General features: G+C 48.7%; 1 protein-coding gene across 3 annotated transcripts in view; it reads left to right on the top strand.

Annotated features, from left to right (window-relative positions):
- The window catches only part of TACC1 (transforming acidic coiled-coil containing protein 1), a 52410-nt gene that overhangs the window by 7508 nt on the left and 23651 nt on the right, over positions 1–21251 (top strand). For 2 of the 3 annotated variants that reach the window (XM_066639366.1, XM_066639364.1), the window contains exons 3-4: positions 13838–14978; positions 19030–19065. In XM_066639366.1, coding sequence (XP_066495463.1) covers positions 13838–14978; positions 19030–19065 — 1177 coding nt within the window. The remainder of the gene's footprint in view (positions 1–13837; positions 14979–19029; positions 19066–21251) is intronic. The other variant, XM_066639365.1, reaches the window with a different exon arrangement.

The raw sequence follows: 21251 nt of genomic DNA, 5'->3' as shown, positions 1-21251 counted from the left end.
TATTCTTTAACCCAACTGGTTAATACTTTAACATTCCATATTTTTCCTCTAACCTTATCTATCCCATCATTAAAAAAAAACACTTCAAACTTTTACTTATACACTCTTCTTACCACTAAACTAGTCTCTAAAATAAAATCTTTCTTATCTGATTCTTAATTTCTAATATGACATCTAAAAAAGAAGTCTCCAATTCCTTATTCTCTAGACCAGGGATCTCCAAACGTTTTGGCCAGAGGGCCGTATCAAATACCTGGCGTGGTGTAGAGGGCCGCAAAAAAATTTCGATATAAAATTTAAATCAATAAATTGGAGATGGAACTTAGATGAGTGAATAAATGAATGAGTGGGCTCATTCATTCAACCTTTCTGGCCCTCAGAACACCCTCCAGACACAATCAGAGCACAGTTCTGGTCACGTTCAGTTGAGTGGGCCAGAGGCTTTCAGGGGAGAAGAGGTTGGTCACGGCCGAAAAGAGGCTTGCTGGGGGCCACATCTGGCCCTCGGGCCGGGGTTTGGAGACCCCTGCTCTAGACCACCCAGGTAATCAGATTCAAACTTTCAGATTGTTGATAAAGGATGAATGGATAAAGGATTGTTGATAAAGGATGAATGAGATGGACCCTTGTGCCATCACAAGAGGGCAGTTACAAAGTTAAGAGCTTTCAAAGCACATCATGTATATTCTCTCCAAAAACCCCGCAACAGCCTTGCCAGGTAGACTGGTAGAATTCTAATCTCCATATTGCAAATGTAATTTACTTATTTTATAGATTTATTTTAAACATGCTTCTTTGTTTATGTTACACAGGATTGATACACAGCTCCCCTCATCAAAAAAAATCCCAGGGCAAAATTAAACCAACAGAACTTTAAAAATGAATAAATAAAACAAAATCACATGATTGAGGCTGAGAAGTCAATGCTTGCCTACAGCCACTCATAGTGGCATTCAAACTGGCACTTCCCTGCTCGCTAGTTCAGTCTTAAATGGTTTCCAAAGCAGCTTGCCTTCTGGGAACCCAAGATCTGGTCAATAACCAGCCATGATCTATGAACCTGTCCTCTTTGTCAACGCCCCCCCCCCCATATTCACAAGCTGGACCACGCTGGTCTTGCCAGTGTTTTCAGGTGTGACCTGCAGGATGTTGTGAAGGATGTTGGAGGATGTTGTGAAGTGGTCCTTACCCTGATAGTTGATGGCAGCTCTTCCGTTTTCTCCCCCCCCCCTCCCAAAAAAACAAAACAAACAAGCCCCAAATTCTTTAGCCTTTCATCTCAGGGAAGGTGCTCTAAATCCAGCATCCCCCTTTCATGCTGTGGCGTCGATTGTGTGTGTGTGTGTGTGTGTGTGTGTGTGTGTGTGTGTGTGTGTGTGTGTGTGGCGGGGGGGTACAAATATATAAGTATAAATGTAAGATTGAGGACACTTGCCTGGGCAGTAGTACATGTGGGAGAAAAATGTAGCCAATTTAGTAGACACGCTCAATGTGAGTTGGCAGCGTGACAGTGCAGCAAAGAAGGCGATTGTGATTCTAGGCTGCATCAACAGAGGTATAGTATCCAGATTGTGTGAAGCAGTGGTACCCACCTGTGTCAGGTTACGGGTGCCACGGTTTAAGTGGGATGTTGACAAACTTGGAGCAAACTTGGCGAAACCGACTGGTCTGTGCTTAGCAAAACATTGTGGGGACGACCGACACAAGGACGCATGAAGCCTCTTGGTTACAGTGGCGCTGTCGCTCTGCTGGTTGCGTTCCTCCTCCTCCCAACGCCAGACATCTTTTTCCCCCCATTGCCTTTTGAAGCACCAGGATCCGTTTATAAATGAGGAAATGACACTTCCTGCCAGCAGGGATCTGACTCACTGCCGTGTCTCCAACTCTCCCCCCCCCACTCTCAACTGCTTCTTTATGGGTGCCTTGATGTGCCAACATCTTTCTGACAAATGCATTTGTGGGTGTGAGGCCTGGTAGAGAAAATGTCGGGTTTAATAGCTTGCGCATCTCCTGCTGATGGGGGAAGCGACATCTAGGGACATCCAGTGTTAGGTTGGGCAGTTCTCAGATGGTACCCAGGACTCACCAGCTCTTTGCTCTCTGCCCTTCTTTACCCTCAGATGTACCTTATCCCCCTCCCCGCATCCCCAGCATTTTGCCAAAGGGCTTTTGATAAATTACTTGTAACTAACATCCTTTCAGCTGCAACTTGCAAATCCCATGTGTTCCTTGTGGCTGTTCTTCTTATCTGCTCAGAGCCTGCATTTTTAGAGTCCTTGACTTTTCTTTAAAAACAAGAAGCAAGTTTCTAGTCCTTAAGGCTGGAGATGATGATAGTCGTATGAGCCCCTTGGGAAGGTGTAATTTGAACCAGGGATCATTGGCTTGACTGCTTTTGAAGGCAAGGTTCCCCAGGTCTCGTTGCAGGGAATGAGATGGGTTGTGGGGGATGATAATGGAACCATACTGCAGTGAGTGGCTATTTGGGTGTCTGGGAGGAAGCAGCACATGCTTGCGCTACTGCTTTTGACAGATTGGCATGGGTTTGGCTTTGGGACTTGTCCCAGTTCTTTTTTGTAGGGCAGGTATTTCCAGCGAGGCTAGATGCTGTGGTTTTCCGGAATGTTTTTTGTGCAGGTTTTTGGGTTTGTCCTTGTTGCACGGTGACTACAAAAATGCAATCCTGTGGAGGAAATTGGCACAGCCGCCCTGGCACTCGTGATCTAAGCTCAAATGCTGGTTTCGTGTGTGTGTGTGTGTGTGTGTGTGTTTTGAAATAATGTCTCATGTGCATAACAACCAGGTCTGTGTGGTCCAGCATTCCATGGTGGCCAATTTAGATGCCTTCAGGAGGCTCACAAACCATCCATGAAGGCCTCAGCCCACCTCTGTTGTTTATCCCCCATCACCTGATCTTCAAAGGTATAGTACTGCTGTACATGGAGGTTCTGTGTGAGTTGCACGCTAACAGCAGTTGAGGGTAGGGGGCAGAGAGTGGCAGGGCCTCAATTTTGGAAGCAAAGCAACACAAGGCAATGGGCATAAGGAGTGCTACACCAGGGGAAGAGGTGGGAAGTGGAGGGGGCCTGCCTAAAGCCAAAGCCACCAGTGGAATCTGCCATCTTTACGATGAGAAGCTCCCAAACAAATGGTTGACGACATTGTTACAGCCCACCTAAGAACAGGCTGTGACCCACTTCTGGAGGCTGCTGGGGCTAAACAGCCATAGATACCATTTTTTCGATTTCTCTCCCCCCCCCCCCACTCTTTTGATTACCAGCCTTCCTCCAAGGAGCCCAGGGCAGTGTATATAGTTCCTCACCTCCTTTTTGTCATCACAACAACCCTGCGGGGTAGGTGAGGCTGAGAGAGTGATTGGCCCAAGTTCACTCAGGAAGCTTCAAGGCTGAGTAGGGATTTGAACCTGGATCTTCCAGGTCTGTGTCTAACTTCCAAACCGCTACTGTACATCATCTTGGCTCTCACCCTTTTCTGGACTGAAGCCTGCTTTTGTTTTTGGGCATATAAGGAAACGGTTGGCAAGACCAGGGTGCGGGAGGTGGAGATAACTTAGCAGGGGCTGCGCAGCCATCTGTGTTTTTATCTTCCCTCTTCTCCCCCCCCCCACTTTTAATTTCCCAAAGCCAGATCTGATTTAACGGTTGTGGGGGAGGAAGAGAGAGAGAGAGAGTCAGGAGGGAGGAAGCTGTTTCTGCGACTCAGCTGAGGTTGAGTCAGCACCAAGTCAGAGAAACCACAATACAAGCTTTTAGTTTAGCAAAGGAGAAAAGAAAAAAAAAAAAAAGGCAAATCATTATTTGGGGTCCTTGCTGCCTGTGCAAACCGAGCACCGTAGAAACAGGCCAGGCGAAAAACGGAGCTCTCTGAATGCGCAGCATGAAATGACGGACAACTTTCAAGGGTGTCGTTTTGTGTGGCTCGGGGAGAGGGAGCTTTTCCTTTGGGCACGCGCAGAGTGTTTGCAGCGTGTGTGCACGCACCCTCCCTGTGCATGCACACATGCTGCAAACACTCTGCACATGCCCAGAGGAAAAGCTCCCTCTCCCCGATAGTGAAACTTTGTGTAACGTCGGGTGGCTCTAAGAGCCGGAAAGTCATAAGCGCATGGGGGCGGGATGTTGCTGGGAGGTTTCACTGAGACGTCCTGGCTGCTAGCAGTTGGTCGGTAATTTCGTGGGAGGTGGGACTAAGCTCAATCCTAAACCAGCTACCCATCGCTGCATTTGGTGATTGTTTACATTTACCATCTCATGTGAGGAAGCATAGTAGGCCCTCAGTATCCATGAGTGATTTGTTCCAGGATGCACACAGCCCAACTGATGGAGACCAATTTCTGTGGATACTGAAATCCGTGGCTGCCCAGCCCGTGGATAAGAAGGGCCTACTGTAAAGTTTTTTCTTTTCCTTTTTTAAACTGTCTCAAATCCGTGATCCACCAGTTTCCCTGAATGACCCCGAGTTCTAGCATCATGAGAGAGAGATCCCCATACTTTATTTGTGTTGATTAATTTTATAAACCTCAATCACAGGGCAGTTCAGTCTGTGTGTTTCCTGGTATCATTTTTGGTACCCAGAGTTTCTGGGAAGATGAGACAACAGTAGCTAATTCCTCCCTCCCTTTCAAGAATATAAAGTCATCCCTAAAATATCTGTTGTCATCTCTGATTAAGCCCGCAGGTACCTTGGGAATACAAGTAAATGAGAAATATGGCTGTCTTCGTATTGGGTGTTGAAGGTGATGCACTAGGTCAGCGGTTTTCAAAGCGCTCTGTGCTCTTAAAATGAATCTCGGGGAGCTCCAGACCACGGGTGCATGCGTGGAGTGGTACAGTACCAAGCCCAGTGCCAAATACTGTGTCTGCAAAGAGCCAGAACAGAAGGGGAATGAGGCAGGAGAGGCCCAAGGTGGGAGGAGGGATAGACAAGCAAACTCAGTGGGGTCAGAAGGCAGCCACTTATGGTGTGTTCATGGAGCCCTTGAGGGGTCTTGGGGAGCCCCGGGGCTCCTAGGAGCACACTTTGAGAAGCGCTGCACTAGGTAGAAAGTGGGCAGAAACGGAATTGGTAGTGTGACTTTGTGGCTGGAGGGTATTTAACCCCCAACTCGTGCAGGAACGTAGGGGTCATTTCTCAGTGGCATAGCACCTGTTTGCCTGCAGAAGGGACCCGGTTCAATCTCTGGCAGTATCAGGCAGGGCTGGGGAAGACTCACACCTGCAATCTGGGCGTGTTGCTGTCAGTGTTGCAGACGACATTGAGCTAGATCAGGGGCAACAAACTCATTTCATGCAGCAGGCCAAATAACATTCATGATACCTGCTGAGGGCTGGGTGTGATGTCGTTAAGCAGGAAGTGATGTCATTAAGCAGGTCATGACCAGAAACAAGTTATTCCTGGTATCCCCCCCTTCCAAATTTCAACTTTTTCTGACCTTCCGCAGCCCAATTTAGGAGGAGGGGAAAGCATTTTATTGTAGCTGCAGTTCAGCCTTTAGGAACCGGAAACCCTTGAGAATCTACTGTATATCGCCCAGAGACCTACTAGCAGAGCTCAAGCTACCTTCCATAGTCCTTGATGTGGCAAGTAGTGTAATGGGAAAGATCTCTGTCTGAGGTCTTGGCGGGGGGGGGGGCTGCCCCAAATTGGATTCGACAAAGCAGCACCCTGACTCTGCATAAGGCAGCCTCATGCGGCATACAAATATTCTGGGATCCTTCCTGAGCCCTGCTGTGAGCGTTGGTGTGTCATATATCAATTGGAGCTTGGCTAATGCGCCCATTAAAATTCCAGCGCGCCTACCGACATTGCTCTGTTCCCGGGAGGCAGAGAAGGGTTTGTGGCGTGCAGGTAGCAAGCGCTTGTTTCGCGCCAGCTGCCTGCTGCCAAGAGCCGTATAGAAAATGCAGCGCAACTAGGGCATCTGTCTCGTTTAACAACCAGTTGCCGGAGGTGAAATGCCAGAGGTGCCACTCCATGGTGACTTGGGGGCTGCTCTCTGATTCTTCTGCGTGAAAAAGCTGCGTCCGCCTGCAGAGCCCCTCCGCAGTTTCAGTTTAAGTGGGTTTAGCTTTATTATCTCATTCTGGCAAATCCCCATGGAGAACGCCAGCAGTTCCAGTCCCTGTAGCTCATGGGCGGCCATTGATACACTTGCAACACCGGCGCATCTTGTTTCCTGGCTTTCAACTGCAGTCATGCTATATGGCTCAAGCAAGTGAGTCAAGCTGCATACAAGGAAGGAAGGAAGGCACAAATGGTAGTAATGGCTGTGTGTGTGTGTATCGGCTGAGTAATTGGCATATGGTGAGCAGCAAGTGCATGTGCAAGTTTGTTTCATTGAGAAGCGTTGTATTTGGGACAACAGGTAAGTGTGTGTGCTCAAATGTGAGGGTTGGTTTGTTCACACATGCGAGGCACTGGTGGTTGTTGCAGCCATCCAGTAATATGCAGGGTGAACCAAGAGTAGGTGGATAGTAAATGATAACATTTATTTTGAGATTACATATACAGTTATATTTTGAGATTACATATACAGTTATATTTACTAATACAATTAAATATAATTTAATATAATATAACACAAACGCCGTAGTTATAATGAGCACCATCGTTACTGTATAACCCTAACACAAACCCTATTCCACCTACTGCCCACCTACTTCACCCTGTATTAGCGTGTGTGAACCAATACTTAAGTTTCATAATTACCCTGTAGTCACAAAGGTTTGAGAACTGCTGTTGGATAAGAGCATAAGAGCCCTGCTGGATCAGGCCAAAGGTCCAGCTTCCTGCATCTCACAATGGTCCACCGGATGCCTCAAGGAGCGCACAAGACCCCAGGAGACCTGCATCCTGGTGCCCTCCCTTGCATCTGGTATTCTGAGGTAACCTTCTAAAATCAGGAGGTTGCACATGTCCATCATGGCTTGTCACCTGTGACGGACTTTTCCTCCAGTAATCTATCCCATCCCCTTTTCAAGGCATCTAGGCCAGACACCACCATCACATCCTGTGGCAAGGAGTTCCACAGATTAATTGAACGCTGGGTCAAGAAATATATTTGTTTGTCTGTTCTCCTGGCCTCGCAAAAACTCAGTTTTTGTGGATGACCCCTGGTTCTGTTGTGAGGGGGAAAAAAACACCCCTCTCTCCATCCCCTGCATAATTTTGTACATCCCCTCTCAGGCACCTTTTTTCTAGACTGCAGAGCCCCAAACACAGTTGCCTTTCCTCCTAAGGGAAGTGCCCCAGACCGGCAATCATTTTGATGAATCTCTTCTGCACCTTTTCAGTTCCACTATTTTTGGTCTCGGGAATTTCCTCGGAAGGGCAAAAGGCTTGGGAAAAGGAGCCTTTCAGAGGTGCGTGCCTGCCTCTGATGGCGCAATGTGTTGGGGCTTGGTGATGTGCCATAACGGGTTACTCTTGTATTTCTGAAATCTCCTCTGTTTGTCTAAATACCCCGGCAGGCACTTGGCTTCCTGGCCTTTGCGGAGTCTGCCTGCAGAGGAGAGACTCTCTCTGGGCGAAGGGAGGATGAACCAGGGCTTTGCCTGGGAATGTCAAGTATGCGACCAACTCCCCACCCGGCACTCTGCCTGTCCCAAGCAAGGGGGGATGGGACGGTGCGTGTGATGCGCTCAGGCAGCCATCCTTGATGTGAGGCAGGGGTGTGGCGAATGCCCAAGAGCAGACCTGTTTTTCTTTTTCCAGGTTGGAATCTTTGATGTCTATCAGAGGCATGAAGCTTCTTGCTCTCCTGGCTGGTCTCTCTCGCTGTTAGTTTGTGCACGTGGGTGGGGTGGAGTTGGGCATTCCACCATGGGGATCTAATAGCCCAGGATGGGACCTTGACTGGTAGCGGTCCCTCGTGTCTCTGGATCCTGTTGGAAAGCTTGAAGAGCCGTTGCCAGCCAGCCGGAGTGTTGACGCTCCTGACCTAGATCGGAGTCCCCAGATCTTCAGCTGTCAAGACTGCATCATTCAGCCTTCCCCTCATGATGAGCTGGACCAGTTCAGTTACAGAGTACAGTGAGCCCTTGGTATCTGCAGGGGATCCATTCCAAGAACCCCCGCAGGTACCAGATTCTGCTGATAATTAAATCCGCCGAGAGGCCCTGCCAACAAAACCAGAAGTGCCTTTCAGAAGACTCTGGGACGTCTTCTCCTGGATGCAACGGGAAGGCAATTCCAGTCGTATCCAGTGGTCCTCTGAGGCCCTCTGGCTCATGTGGTCAGCACCCACAGTTAGTCAAATCAGTGGTTGCAGAACCTGCAGCTGGGTAGGCCCACTGTCCTTTCCTGTGGACTTGGCGACCATCCTAAGATCTTTGAACATCCACAGATGCTGAGCCCCAACTCAAAGGGCCTCTTGGAGTGGGCCGTGGGGCTTCAGTGGTCTCGGAACACCTTCTGAGGTCATGAACCAGAAGTGACTTCCGCTCGCTTCTAAGACGTCTTCTGAAGATGCTGGGGGGGCCGGCATGATCTCTGGAGGGCCTGGGGCAGGCCCCGGGTATGTCTCTATGGCACCCCCTTGGATTTCATTAGCCACGGATTTTGGTATCCCACGAGGGGGTTGTGGAACTGATCTGTCACGGATTCAGAGTGTGTGTGCATTTGTTCGGCAGATAACTAAGAACATTCTCAACAGATGAAAAATATTTGCAAAATGTTCGCTACTGCAGGTCTGCCTGCTGAGTCAGTCTTAGTCAGTGGGAGTGACCCAACCTGGCAGTTCCTCTGTCTAGCAGGAGGAAGAAGGTGCATGAAGGGGGGACAGTAGGAAGCAGGGGGAGGGGAGTCCTCTATAATAGCAATGCTACTGGGTTCAGCAGGCCAGACAAAATGTCTTGGTGGGATGGTGTGACAGAGCTGCTCCTTAGGGGTTTTGAAACAGCAGAGGATGTGCTTCTTGCCCAGTGAAAGGGGTTGGGGAGTAGTGGTAGTTGGCTAGCAGAGCCCCCATTGTGCACCAGAGGGTCCCAGTTTCGATCCCTGGTATATCCAGGTAGATCTTGGGAAAGGCCCTCGTCCACAATTCTGGCGAGCCACTGCCCTTCCGTGTTGTTGGATAGTTGGCAAGCCCTCAACACCAGGACCAGGAGACACCCACTAAAATTGAGTGTCGGGGAAAGTCAGAACAGACAAAAGAAAGCGTTTCTTGATCCAGTGTGTAGTTACCCTGTGGAACTCCTTGCCACAGGATGTGGTGATGCCGCCTGGCCTAGATGCCTTTAAAAGGAAATTGGACAGATTTTTAGAAGAAAATTCCATTGCAAGTTACAAGCCATGATGCGTTTATGCAACCTTCTGGTTTTAGAAATAGGCTACCTCCGAATGCCAGGTGCAAGGGAGTAGCAGCAAGATGCAGGTCTCTTGTTGTCATTTGTGGCTCCTGAGGCATCTGGTGGGCCACTGTGAGATACAGGAAGCTGGGCTAGGTGGCTTTTGGCCTGATCCAGCAGGGCTCCTCTGATGATCTGTCTTCCTAATGCACGTCCCCCACCAATTAGAAACAAGCCACGGATCATCCCCACTTCCCTCAAGCCCCATCGAGGTGGTTGCGCAAGCATCTTTCTCATGTGAAATCAGATTTCTGAAGCTGTCATGCCCCCAGGGGTGTTTTCAGTGCAGCTGAGGTGCTGTCAGTTTCTCTGTCCATGCGTCTATTTTTTTCATATGTCCCGATGCTGTTGTACTCCCAGGGCCTCTCCCCTAATAATTAAAGACCCGTATCTGGATAGGCTGACAGGTCTCTTGGGATGTCAACCCAGATGAGCAGATTTCCCCAAAAACGTGACAAGCCCTGTTGTAATCTTATCGTAAATCTTTCTCTCTTTTTTTTCCTTCTCTGTTTCCTTTCCCACCCACAATTTAAAAAAAGAAAGAAAGAACCCTGAGAAATTGGTGAGCTCTGCAGCATGCCCAGGGGTGGTTCCTGAAACAAGACAAGAACAAGAGAGCAGCAGATTACGCAACTTAGTGGGGGCCTTTTCTAGCTGTAACAAGCAAGAGTCCTGCGGTGCTCAGAAGATGGTCAGTTCCATCATGACATGAGTACTCCTGACCAGAACTCTGCTACTTCTGATGCATGATACATCTTTTTCATTCTAGCAAGATGCTTCATGTTAGCATACGCATGGAGTTAAGAGCAGAAGAAGAGCCCTGCTGAATCAGGCCACGTGCCCATCTAGTCCAGCTTCCTGTATCTCACAGTGATCCTCAGGGAGCACACAACAAGATACCTGTATCCTGTTGTCATTTCCTTGCATCTGGCATTCAGAGATCACCTGCTTCTCATGGCCTGCAACCTGTGATGGTCTTTTCATCCGTAAATCTGTCCAATTCCATTTTCAAGGCATCTAGGCCATCACCGCATCCTGTGGCATGGAGTTCCACAGATTAATTACCTGCTGAGAAAAGAAACAGGAGTTCTGTTGCTATTCCTTTCTAGCTGTTTTTTTTGCATGGGTATTGAGGTTTGGTGGTTTTTCTGCTTCTCCCAGCTGCAAGCTTGCTTATTTATATCCCCCCTCCCTTCAAAAAACTGAGAGCACTGTACATGCTTTCTCCCACCCTACCCTATTTATCTTCACAACAACCCTGTGATATAAGTTAGACTGGGAGAGTCATGGCACCACACTGGTTCAGTCTCTCAGTCTTGGTATTGACAGCTGGGTGAATGAATGGGTTTTGCTTTCCTTCCCTGCTGTTCTTATAAATTAGATAACTCCTATCCCTGCTTTATACATACATGGGGCAAATCTTCATTTAATAAGCATGCCCATCTAGTTAGGTCCTCAGAATAAATTGGCTTTATTTTCATTCTATGCCAAGACAAAAAGACAGTTAAATATACATTAAAATAATGACATGTAACTAAAGAAATATAGCCCACGAAATACGTGAATAATGTAATTATGAAAATAATGCTTCATAAATTTTAAAAATTTAATTAAATACAAAACAAAACAAAGAACAGGTATGTAAGCAATCAAAAGTTTTACATAAATTACATACTTCACAAGGCTATATACATTTTTTTTGAGGAATGGCTTCCGATAATCTCAAATGTATCCAGAGGTCTTCAGAATAAATTGTTCAGGCTCTGCAAATTCATATTCCCCACCTGTGCATTTTGTTTGTATGGAGGAATGAGACTTTAGGGTGCCTGCAGACGGGGCAAAACATCCACTCTCAGTGTCTAAACCACTGCTTTAATGCTCATGTGGTAGCTGGCCCCCAGGTCTGTAGCTTGATTTAGGGCTATTACACATCTAAGGTGTACACCCAAGTTTTCGTGACCTGGGCCAGGCCAAGATCTCCTATATTCAGCATGTGGTTGGTCTGTGGAACTCTTTGCCACAGGATGTGGTGATGGCGACTGGCCTGGATGCCTTTAAAAGGGGATTGGACACGTTTCTGGAGGAAAAATCCATTACGGGGTACAAGCCATGATGTGTATGCGCAACCTCCTGATTTTAGAAATGGGTTATGTAAGAATGCCAGATGCAAGGGAGGGCACCAGGATGAGGTCTCTTGTTATCTGGTGTGCTCCCTGGGGCATTTGGTGGGCTGCTGTGAGATACAGGAAGCTGTACTAGATGGGCCTATGGCCTGATCCAGTGGGGCTGTTCTTATGTTCTTACCTGGGATGGCACATGTGTCCACCCTGTATCTGTCAGCACGCCTGCCTAGATTGCTGTTTCTCCTGCTCCCTGGATTCAAAAAGGAAGAGGGGAATAGAGCAGGAAGAAGAAGTGCAGAAGAGGACCTTCGACACTCCAGCCACCCTCCCTTTCTCTTCTGTTTTATTCCTCTCTTCCTTTTTGACTCCAGGAAGCAAGATGAAGAAGAGATGGAGCAGAGGTGGGGTGGAAGATGGAGGCAGGTCACTCTCCTGCCAATCCATTAGCTTAAGCAACTCTGTCAGTTGACCCCATGGACAGGCCAACCCTATAAGTCCAGGGGTCTTCAAACCCCGGCCCGGGGGCCAGATGCAGCCCGCAGCAAGCCTCTTTCCAGCCCACAGCCAACCTCTTGTCCCCTGAAAGCCTCTGGCCACTCAACATGACCAGAACTGTGCTCTGATTGTGTCTGGAGGGTGTTCTGAGGGCCAGAGAGGTTGAATGAATGAGCCCATTCATCCATTTATTCACTCATCCAAGTTCCATCTCCAATTTATTTATTTAAATTTTTTATTTAAATTTTTTCCCCGCCCTCAACACCATGCTAGATATCTGATACGGCCCTCTGGCCAAAAAGTTTGGAGACCCCTGCTATAAGTGAACATGGAAAAATGTAATACACAAATGAGGCCCATTCGGTTTTAAAATCTGTATTCTGCGGGTATACTTTTCAGAGAGCCAGGCTTGGATACGGCTCCCACATTAATGTCTGCTCTGTGGCCACAGAATGCAGAGATTAGCCTTCACTGGACCAGTAAGGAAAGGAAGAAGACCTGACTGCTGGGGGGAAAAAAAGTGACATAGGAAAATCATTTCTGGGAACTTAACAATCTGCTAAGCTTGCAGGATCACGCTGCGTAAGTGATGGGAATGGATTGGATTATGCAGATGTGATCTGGTTAATTGATCTAATAAATTGATCAAACTGCTGTACTCCTCTACAGCTTAAATAGAGCATCACAGACAAAGTCTTGTTCTCTCCGAGTCCTGTGTTCTCCTCCATCTCACTGCCTGCCCCTATGAAAGAGAAATATCTTTGCATCGAAAACTAGAATGTCAGAGAAACGTCTGTCCTAGCCATCTCTGGACCGGCTAGTTTTCTGTGTGCGTGGATTCTTTATGCCAAGAGGCTCCACCTGGAATCTGAAGCAGTACAGCCCAGACACGGGCTTAGCACAGCAGATTTAGGATGTGAACAGGATACTTTGTAGCATTGGCTTAAATCGAGGTTTGAAAACAAGGGTTGAGACCACCGTCTGGTGAATAATTTTGAATACAGGCGCACACACCCCCGCCGGATCTGTGGGGGATACTTTCCAAGGCCCCTGTGGATACAGAAACTATGGAAATGGGTACCCTATCTCTATGCACCCCTTTGTGCCACTGTGCCCATTAACTTTGTTTAGGTGCTTTATCATTGGCACCAAACAAATTTTTCTTCCTTTAACTGACCACTGTTAAGTTTGCAGGATTGTAGCGCAATGTGTAGGAAGGCTGCTGGCAACCTGAATGCTTGAGCGGGCTGATCAACGGGAAGGTGGTGCGAGGGACGGAGAACCGCGGAGAGGTGGATCCTTCGATACAGGGGGTGCCTGTATACAAGTGGAGATCTGACTCAACCCAGGTGTCCCAATGCTCCCGTTGCCTCTAGAGGTCTTTCTGAAGCCCACAGAGGCCACAGAATGCCTTAAAAGGCATTAAAAAGGAAGTCGCTTTCTTTTTTTCCTCCTGGAAGGGCCATTCTGAAGCCTGCAGAGGCCGTGGGGGGATACACACAGCCTGTTTGAGTTTCAGAAAGTTCTCTAGAGGCAAGGGGCCCAAACCACAGATTTTGTTATCTGTGGTTTTTAGTATGGGGGAGGGTTTCGGGGGGGGGGTTCAAGAACAGATCCCGCACAGATACTGAGGCCCCGCTTGTATTTATACTTTTTATTGCATTGATGTTGCATTGGGATTTAGAGCCATGTAGATGGGGTTGCGAGGCCGTCTCCTATCCAGACATTGACCAGAGATAAACCTGCTTAGCTTTGGCAAGGCGAATGCTTCATCAACTTTCATATAGTCTACCCTGGAGCATTTGTGCCATAGGAGACACATGCTTAACTTGCTTCTCTCTCTTTTCCCAGCGTTACATGAAGATGATGTGCAGTTAGTGGCTCAAGTTCTGGAGCAGAGATTGAGCCACGAGGGCTTGGCTTTGGCAGAGGATGAATTGCGGGCAGATGCTGGAGGCCCACCAGCCCATGAGCCGTTTTGCTCTGAACCCAACACGGGGCTCAGCACCAGTTCTTCCATGACTCCCTCTGCGCCGGGATCAGAGTTGTCCGCCGAACAGCCGACAGCCATTGCAGAGGGGAGGGTGTCCCTGGAGAGCTCGGATCGGCATCAAGCTCCAGCGAGGGCCGTGTCCACGGTTACTCAAGAAGAGCCACAGGTGTTGACATTCCAGGACAAGCCTGATCTCCCCAGCGAAGCGTCTGAAGACCCCAAGCTGAACAGTGAGGCGTCAGTGATCAGTAAGAGCAAGCTGCCCAGAGCCAAGCCAGTTGTCCTCCAGAAGAAAATGGGAGGGGAGAACCTGGAAACTGAAATGGCTGCTGAAAGCAGCCCTGTCCCCAAAGCCTCCTATCACTTTGACCCCGACACCTACCATGACAACCTGAACCCCTTTACGACAGGAGGGTCCAAACTCCAGAATTCTCCCCCTGCTACTCAGCAAGGTTTCACTCTCACTCACAGTGGGACGACAGAGTGTAGCTCGGGAGCAGCTGACGAGCTCAAGGGTCGAGCGGTGAAACTAGAATTTGATTTTGCGGAAGGGGCGGAGAACGGCGAGGTCAAGAAAGCCTTGCCAAGGAAAGGTGTCAGGAAGCCGGCCAGCAAGTTGTCTCCAAAGAGACAGAGAGGGGGTGCCAGCCAGCCTGCTGCTGCAGGCACCAAGGATGCTGGGAAATCAACAGAGGTGCCCCTTCACAAGACCCCCCAGCAAATTGATTCCGGCCAGTGGGACAACCCCAACTTTGACCCCTATACAGGGAGCTCCCGTCTGCAGAGCTCCCCAACCCTCGCGAAGGGGTCCTATAATTTGGACACAGCAGACCCTTTCAAGCCCACCAAGACCTTGGCCGGCGCAGGAGCCGACCCCTGCCCTGACCCTGCAGACACCAACCTCAATGAAATCTTGGAATCGCAAGCGCTGGAGGTCTGTGGGGACGAACTGAAGGCAGGTTCGGCCTCTCCAAAGAAGGCCAAGTCGCGGTTGATAACGTGAGTGATGGTGGGCCACAGGGCCTCAGAGTTTAGGACTATGGGAGAGTCACCCTCTGGCTAGATAAGTGGCTGCCTAGATAAGTGGTCAAGCTCTCCAGGGTTTCAGGGTGGGGTATCTCCCTGAGCTTCCTGGTGATGCCAGAGATCCAGCCTGAGACCTTTTTGCAAGGCAGGTGCTCAACCTTTGAGCCATGGTTCTGTAGGAGATGGAAACATTGGTATGTCTAGCACCATAAGCCAGGCTGTATTCCACACCCTTATTATGAATGTAGAGTATAATGGTTCTGAATCACAATTCCAAGAGCAAAGCCCCAGCCAAGTGTGAAGGTTCCCGTTGCCTCTCGCCATGATCTACTGCTCTGGCCTCACCAATTTCCAATTTGCTGCTGCTGGGGGAGCAGTAATTTGTGTCCCATCCTTGCATTGAATGTTATTTGGGCTTTCAGTTGCTTCCAGTACGGAGATGAACCACAATTACTCATCCTACAAGGAGGCTGTGTGTTGCTTCTATGACTGAGTCAGACCTACTGGTCCATATAGCTCGATATTGTTTATGCTGACTGGCAGGTTTTTATAGGGTTTCAGGGAAGGATATTACCCAGTCCTACCTGGGCACTGCTAGGGATTGAACTGGGGATTTCTGCTTGCAAGGTCTGTGCTCTGTCATGAAGCTGCAAATCTACCCTTTGCATGAGTCACTGCTCTCCACCACCATCCAGTCAGGAGGCTTGCCTAGAACAGTGACTTGCACAGGCTTCTCCGAGGACAGTTACGTCTTACCCTTAAAGCAGGGGTTCCCAAAGTGTGAGCCGTAACACCTTTGGACTCTAAAGTGTGAGTCACCGCACACTCACAGGGTGCTGCAGGATGTTCCTGTTGGCCCCTCTACCTGTGTCTCCAGATGCTGCCATTTTGGCTCTTGAGAAACCTTGCGAGATCCAAGATGACGGCACCCAAATCTGATGAGATTTGGGTGCTGTCATCTTGGATCTCACAAGATTTAGAACGCAATCCTAACCCCTTATGTCAGTATTTTCCAGCACTGGCCAATGGGACATATGCTGTATCTTGCAGTTGGGTGTCACTCAGGGAGGCCGCCTCAAAGTAAGGGAATGTTTGTTCCCTGACCTCAGAGCTGCATTGCCCTTATGTCAGTACTGGAAAACACTGACATAAGGGGTTAGGATTGCACCCTCAGTGAGATCCAAGATGGCATTACCCAGCTGAGGAGGTTGGGCGGGAACATGACTAGAGTTACCATATACAAAGTGGGACAGAGTGCCTGTACCTTTATAGGAATGTTAGTGGGTGCAGATTTTTAGGAATAGGTATGTTGGCAGCTGCAGCTTTTTAAACCCTTCCATGTTGAGCTGCACCAGCCAAAATTCCCTCTTCTGTGCAATGGTTAAAGGTGTAGGCGCTCTGCCTCACTTTATACCTGGTAACCGTAATAATGTCCCAGGTAAGTTTGGGAACCGTTGCCCTACAAGCAAATCATGCTTCCAGATTTAATTGGGGGTGGGGGAAAGCTGTTCCTCAGCTAAACGGAAGTTTGAAAGTGCTGCTGAAAATTCTGTTCCACACTCCTAATATTGCTCAACCTACTCTCCAAATGATAAGGACTGGAAACTTGCATTTTTTAAAAAAATAAACTGAAAGCTGAGGTTTCCGGGATGCTAAATCTGCTTCCTGGGGCAACAGCTTCAGTTCGCCTCATGGATGGGCTGGCTCTGCTCTTCACCCTGTATGGCTGCTGTGTGGAGAGGTGTGTTTCTTTTTGAAGCCAGGCAACAGAAGGTTAGGGGAGATGTCAGAGGTGGCCATAGGTGTTCCTGCCGATCTGCTGCCTGAGGGTAATGGACTTAGTTGACCGCCTGAATGCGCCAGCCCAGCTGAGTAGGGGGAGAAACCAGGAAGGATTTTTGTGTGAAAGGACCACAAATTCAGATCTAGTACAGAAATACTGGGGCTTGCCATATTCCCAGAGGCCACCCAATTCCTTGATTCTAAGTGGGTGCCCACCTCCCCAATAATTTTTTTCCACCTGGCACTGATTGGTGGACTCCAAAAGCACAATCCCATGACTGTGTACTCAGAAGTAACTCCTACTGTGTTAAGAGGGGCTTATTCCCAGGAAAGCATGTATAGGATTGCAGCCCTAGTATAATCCAGAATAGATAACCACATCCTGCCTGCCTGCCTGCCTGCCCTTGGAATACCTGCAGCAGGAAGTGTACGTGCTCAATCAAGAGCATTTTCACGCCATATTTTATGTGAAAATATTTTTCGTGTGAGAGTTACGTTTGAGGCTGTCATCAGTTTTGAAGGTAAGACCATGGGATTGGTTCTGGGGCAGAACGAGTCTTGTGCTTGCAGACTCCCTCCTCTCTTGACGCAGACTGATTCCTTCCTGGTTTTCTAGCAAACCATTGTTCCCTGTGATGTCCAGACAGGAGAAACAACGGTTTGCCCAAACCAGAGCTTTTCCGTTTCAGCTGTACCAGCACATGGTGGTTTGCTGCTTGAGGAAGGAAACTAGATCACGCAAGGGGGAAGAGAGAGAGAGAGCATGGGAACAGAGGGGCTTGTTCAAGGAGTGCCAAGCTGTGGTTTGGCATGATGTTGGAAGTGACCTCAGTCAGTCTCAAGCCAGCCAAATTGCAGGTCTGGAAGAAGGTATAAATTTAGGGCGCAGCAGTGGCTGACATGTTTAATGGGAGATGAGACGCTAGAAAAGTCAGGCAGTGGTTTGGGTCTTCTTCAAAATAACAAAACTTGGCACAGTACATTTTGCTGTTAGACTGTTACATTTTGCTGTTAGAGGGTGAAATTCAAGCCCTGAAATGGGACTTGCACTGGCCCAACAGTGTTGTTAAAGTGCCATAAAGCATTTTTGCACCACCAAGGAGCAAAGGCCAGGGCAGGAGATAAGGCCGTGCCAGCCAAGTCAGGCTGGCACAGGGATTGGATGAGTTTCTGGAGGAAAAATCCATTATGGGGTACAAGCCATGATGTGTATGCGCAACCTCCTGATTTTAGGAATGGGTTAAGTCAGAATGCCAGATGTAGGGGAGGGCACCAGGATGAGGTCTCTTGTTATCTGGTGTGCTCCCTGGGGCATTTGGGCCTATGGCCTGATCCAGTGGGGCTGTTCTTATGTTCTTATGTCTGGGGGGTGGGGGGGAATGGGGGAGGGAGATGTTCAGGGCAGGGAGAGGTCGGGCGGCGGGCAGGCCCATGGGTGAGCAGGGGGCACATGTGCTGGATCCTAACCCTGGTACTGGATGGCCTGGAGCAGCTCCAGGCTGCTCAAATTAGCACCACCTCTTGAGGTGGCGCAGATCCAAATAGCCCCATTGGGGCTGCTGCAGCTTGACCTGGGGTAAGGGGAATGTATTCCCCTTGCCCCTGGCTAGGCTGCAACCAGCTCCAATCCCACTCTGGATACAGGGCAGGCTGACCGACCTCCCCATTCCAGAGCAGGATAGGATTGGACTGTGTTTCTAGTTAGCAGCTATGATCAATGCATTGTGTGTTCGGTTCTGTACAGGCATGGAAACGCCATGCCTAAATTTTGTCTTTGTCCCCCCCAAAAGCCAAGCTGGCATTTTTTGCCCTGTTACAATAAATATTTACTAGATCTGCTAAGGGTCAAGCAGGGCACAGAAGCCCCATCCAACTAATGGAAACGTTATCTAGGTACCCTTTGATCTTCTAAGGTTTCAGCGGGCCTCATCTATGCACCTTCAAGCATATCTTAAGGACTAGAAACTTGGGAGGGTTTTTCTTTTAAAATGGAGGTGGAGTTCCTCAGGTATCAGGGTTACCGCGTCTGTGTTATATGCACATAGCCTTAGAGGTTTCCTTCTCCCCCCCACCCCAGCACCATTTGAAAATATACATCTCCTTTTTTTCATGCTCTTCCCACTCATAGGATAACTTTGCATTTCTCCAGGGAGGAAATTTATTCAGTTCGTTCACACACTTTTTCTCCCCTCCCTCCATTTCTCTGCCTGTCTTTCTTGTCTGTTCATTTTCCGTGCATCAGGACTACTGAACAAGTGAAATTTCTCTGTTTTCTGTTGTAAGTACTTTTCCTTTCTTTCTCTCTCAATCCTTTTCTTTTTGGTCTCTTGATTTATTTATTTTGTTGGCTTCTGTCTCTCTCTTTCAGCAGCATGCAGCCCCCTTTCCTCCCTGCCTTTTCATTTTGAGTTTGTCGTCTCTGGCTCTTGTCCTCAGCCTGCCCTAAAATGAGCATTATTTCATCTGACAGCTTAGCTTTGCGCTGAAATGAGGAGGAGAAAGGCGGTTGCGCTTCTTATTTTGGTATGCCAGTCCGTGATGGATTTTTGCGGCATTTAAAAAAAACAAAAAACAAGCCGTTATAATCAGACTTGTGCTTCCAACCACAAAAAATATTACAGTCCACCTCCACTTCCCAAGTCAGGAACTGTGAGGCTGTTGTTGTGTTGGCAGACATGCAGGCTCACGATGGTTGGGGCTTCTTCGAGCGTAAACCGGCCCTTGTTTGGGGGATCACCGTCTCCGTCATGTGGGGTGGCAGCAGTCTTTGTAGCTTTTTCTCGTCTTAAGCAGTGCAGAGACAGACAACTGCAATGACCAAGGGAGTGGAGCAATCGGCGAAAAGGTGCAATGTTTGGAACTTGGTAATTTGGAGGGGAAAAAAACTTGAGATAAGAAGGCTTATGGGGTACAGAAATAGCAATTTGAGCACATTTTGAACGGAGGGGATACAGAGTGATTTTTTGTCTTAGGCATGAACATCAGAAGAGGATCAGGCCAAAGGCCCATCTAGTCCAGCTTCCTGTATGTCACTGGCCCACCAAATACCCCAGGGAGCACACAAGACAAGTTACTTTTATCCTGTTGTTACTTCCTTGCATCTGGCATTCAGGATAGGCTGCCTCTCGAACCCAGAGGTTGCATTGCAGTCATCATGCCTTGTGACCTGTGATGGACTTGTGATTTTTCCTCCATAAATTTGCCCAATCCCCTTTGGTAAAGGCATCTAGACCAGGATGTCATTTGGCAAGGAGTTTCACAGATTATTTATGTGCTGGGTAAGGAAATATTTCCTTTTGATTGTTCTTCTGCCTAACAGTTTTAGTGGATGTCCCTGGGTTCTGATACTGTGCGAAAGGGAAAAGAACGTCTCTCTCTCCATTCTGACCATCCTTAGATGTCTCAATCATGAGATACAGGAAGCTGGACTAGATAGGTCTTTGGCCTGATCCAGCAGGACTTATGTTTTTCTGTGGCTGGGTTCCATATGAAACTGCTGTCTCCTGAGATGGACTCCATCGGGTCCATCTAGGTCAGCATTATCCACATTGGTTGATTCTGGCCCTCCAGAGTTTCAGAGGCAAGTTTGGTCCATCACAACCTTGAGATGCAGAATAGACAGCCTGTCTGGGGGAGGCCACTGTCCTTGAAGCCCTTCACTTCCAGCCTGCATTTCCGGTGGCTCTCTGTGCAGGACGACTTTGCACTGACCTGCTGGTTCCTGGTTTTAGCCCCAGGACCTCCTGAAAAAGTCCGGAGCTGCAAATATTCATGCCTGGTCCCTTGGAGTCAGTGCCCAGATCTTGGTACTCCGTTATGCCCAGGGCTGAAGCACACATTTTCTGGCTCTCAGATTTCCTACCACTTCCTTGGTTGGTCTCCTGGAGGAGCTTCTGACTCGCCATAGGTGACCAGCTCAGTGGTCATTCACAAGCCTGCTGCAAAACCTCTGGCCTAAGAGATTTGCTGCTATTCCCCATGTTTGATTGCCTGAGCTGTATGCTTGCTGCCTTGCCTGCATGAGCTGCTCTCCAGTCCTGGTGCTCTGGGGGATGATTTTCTGCTGTGCTGTGCCTTTCCTGTCATGCCCTTTCCTGCAGTGGGGTACTTTGCTCCCTCCTTGTTGCTGCCCCAAGACCCCTTGGAGCCTGAGCAAAGTGAAATCTGCTACTCATAACGTTCTGCGAGTGTAACCGCTGCTCTCTCCCTGAATTTGAAAAGACAGTGGGGGCCAGAGTGGAAGAGGAAATTTGGAGGAGATGGAGAATAGTAGTGGTGGGTGAGGATGTCGGAGCTGGAGAAGGAATGGAGTTGGTTGAGCAGATGGAAGATGGCGTCTGTGGTCAATCTGTCACCTGGAGCGGCTGTCTCACAGCCCAGTCCTGAACTGCCCGGAGCTTGGGGCTGCCGCGGCACCAGAAATGGCTGCCACGGTATCCAACACACCTTGGGCAGCTGCCACTG

Source organism: Tiliqua scincoides, chromosome 11, assembly GCF_035046505.1.
Source record: "Tiliqua scincoides isolate rTilSci1 chromosome 11, rTilSci1.hap2, whole genome shotgun sequence".
NCBI classification, from domain to species: Eukaryota; Metazoa; Chordata; class Lepidosauria; order Squamata; family Scincidae; genus Tiliqua; species Tiliqua scincoides.
This window is presented reverse-complemented; position numbering and strand designations above follow the sequence as displayed.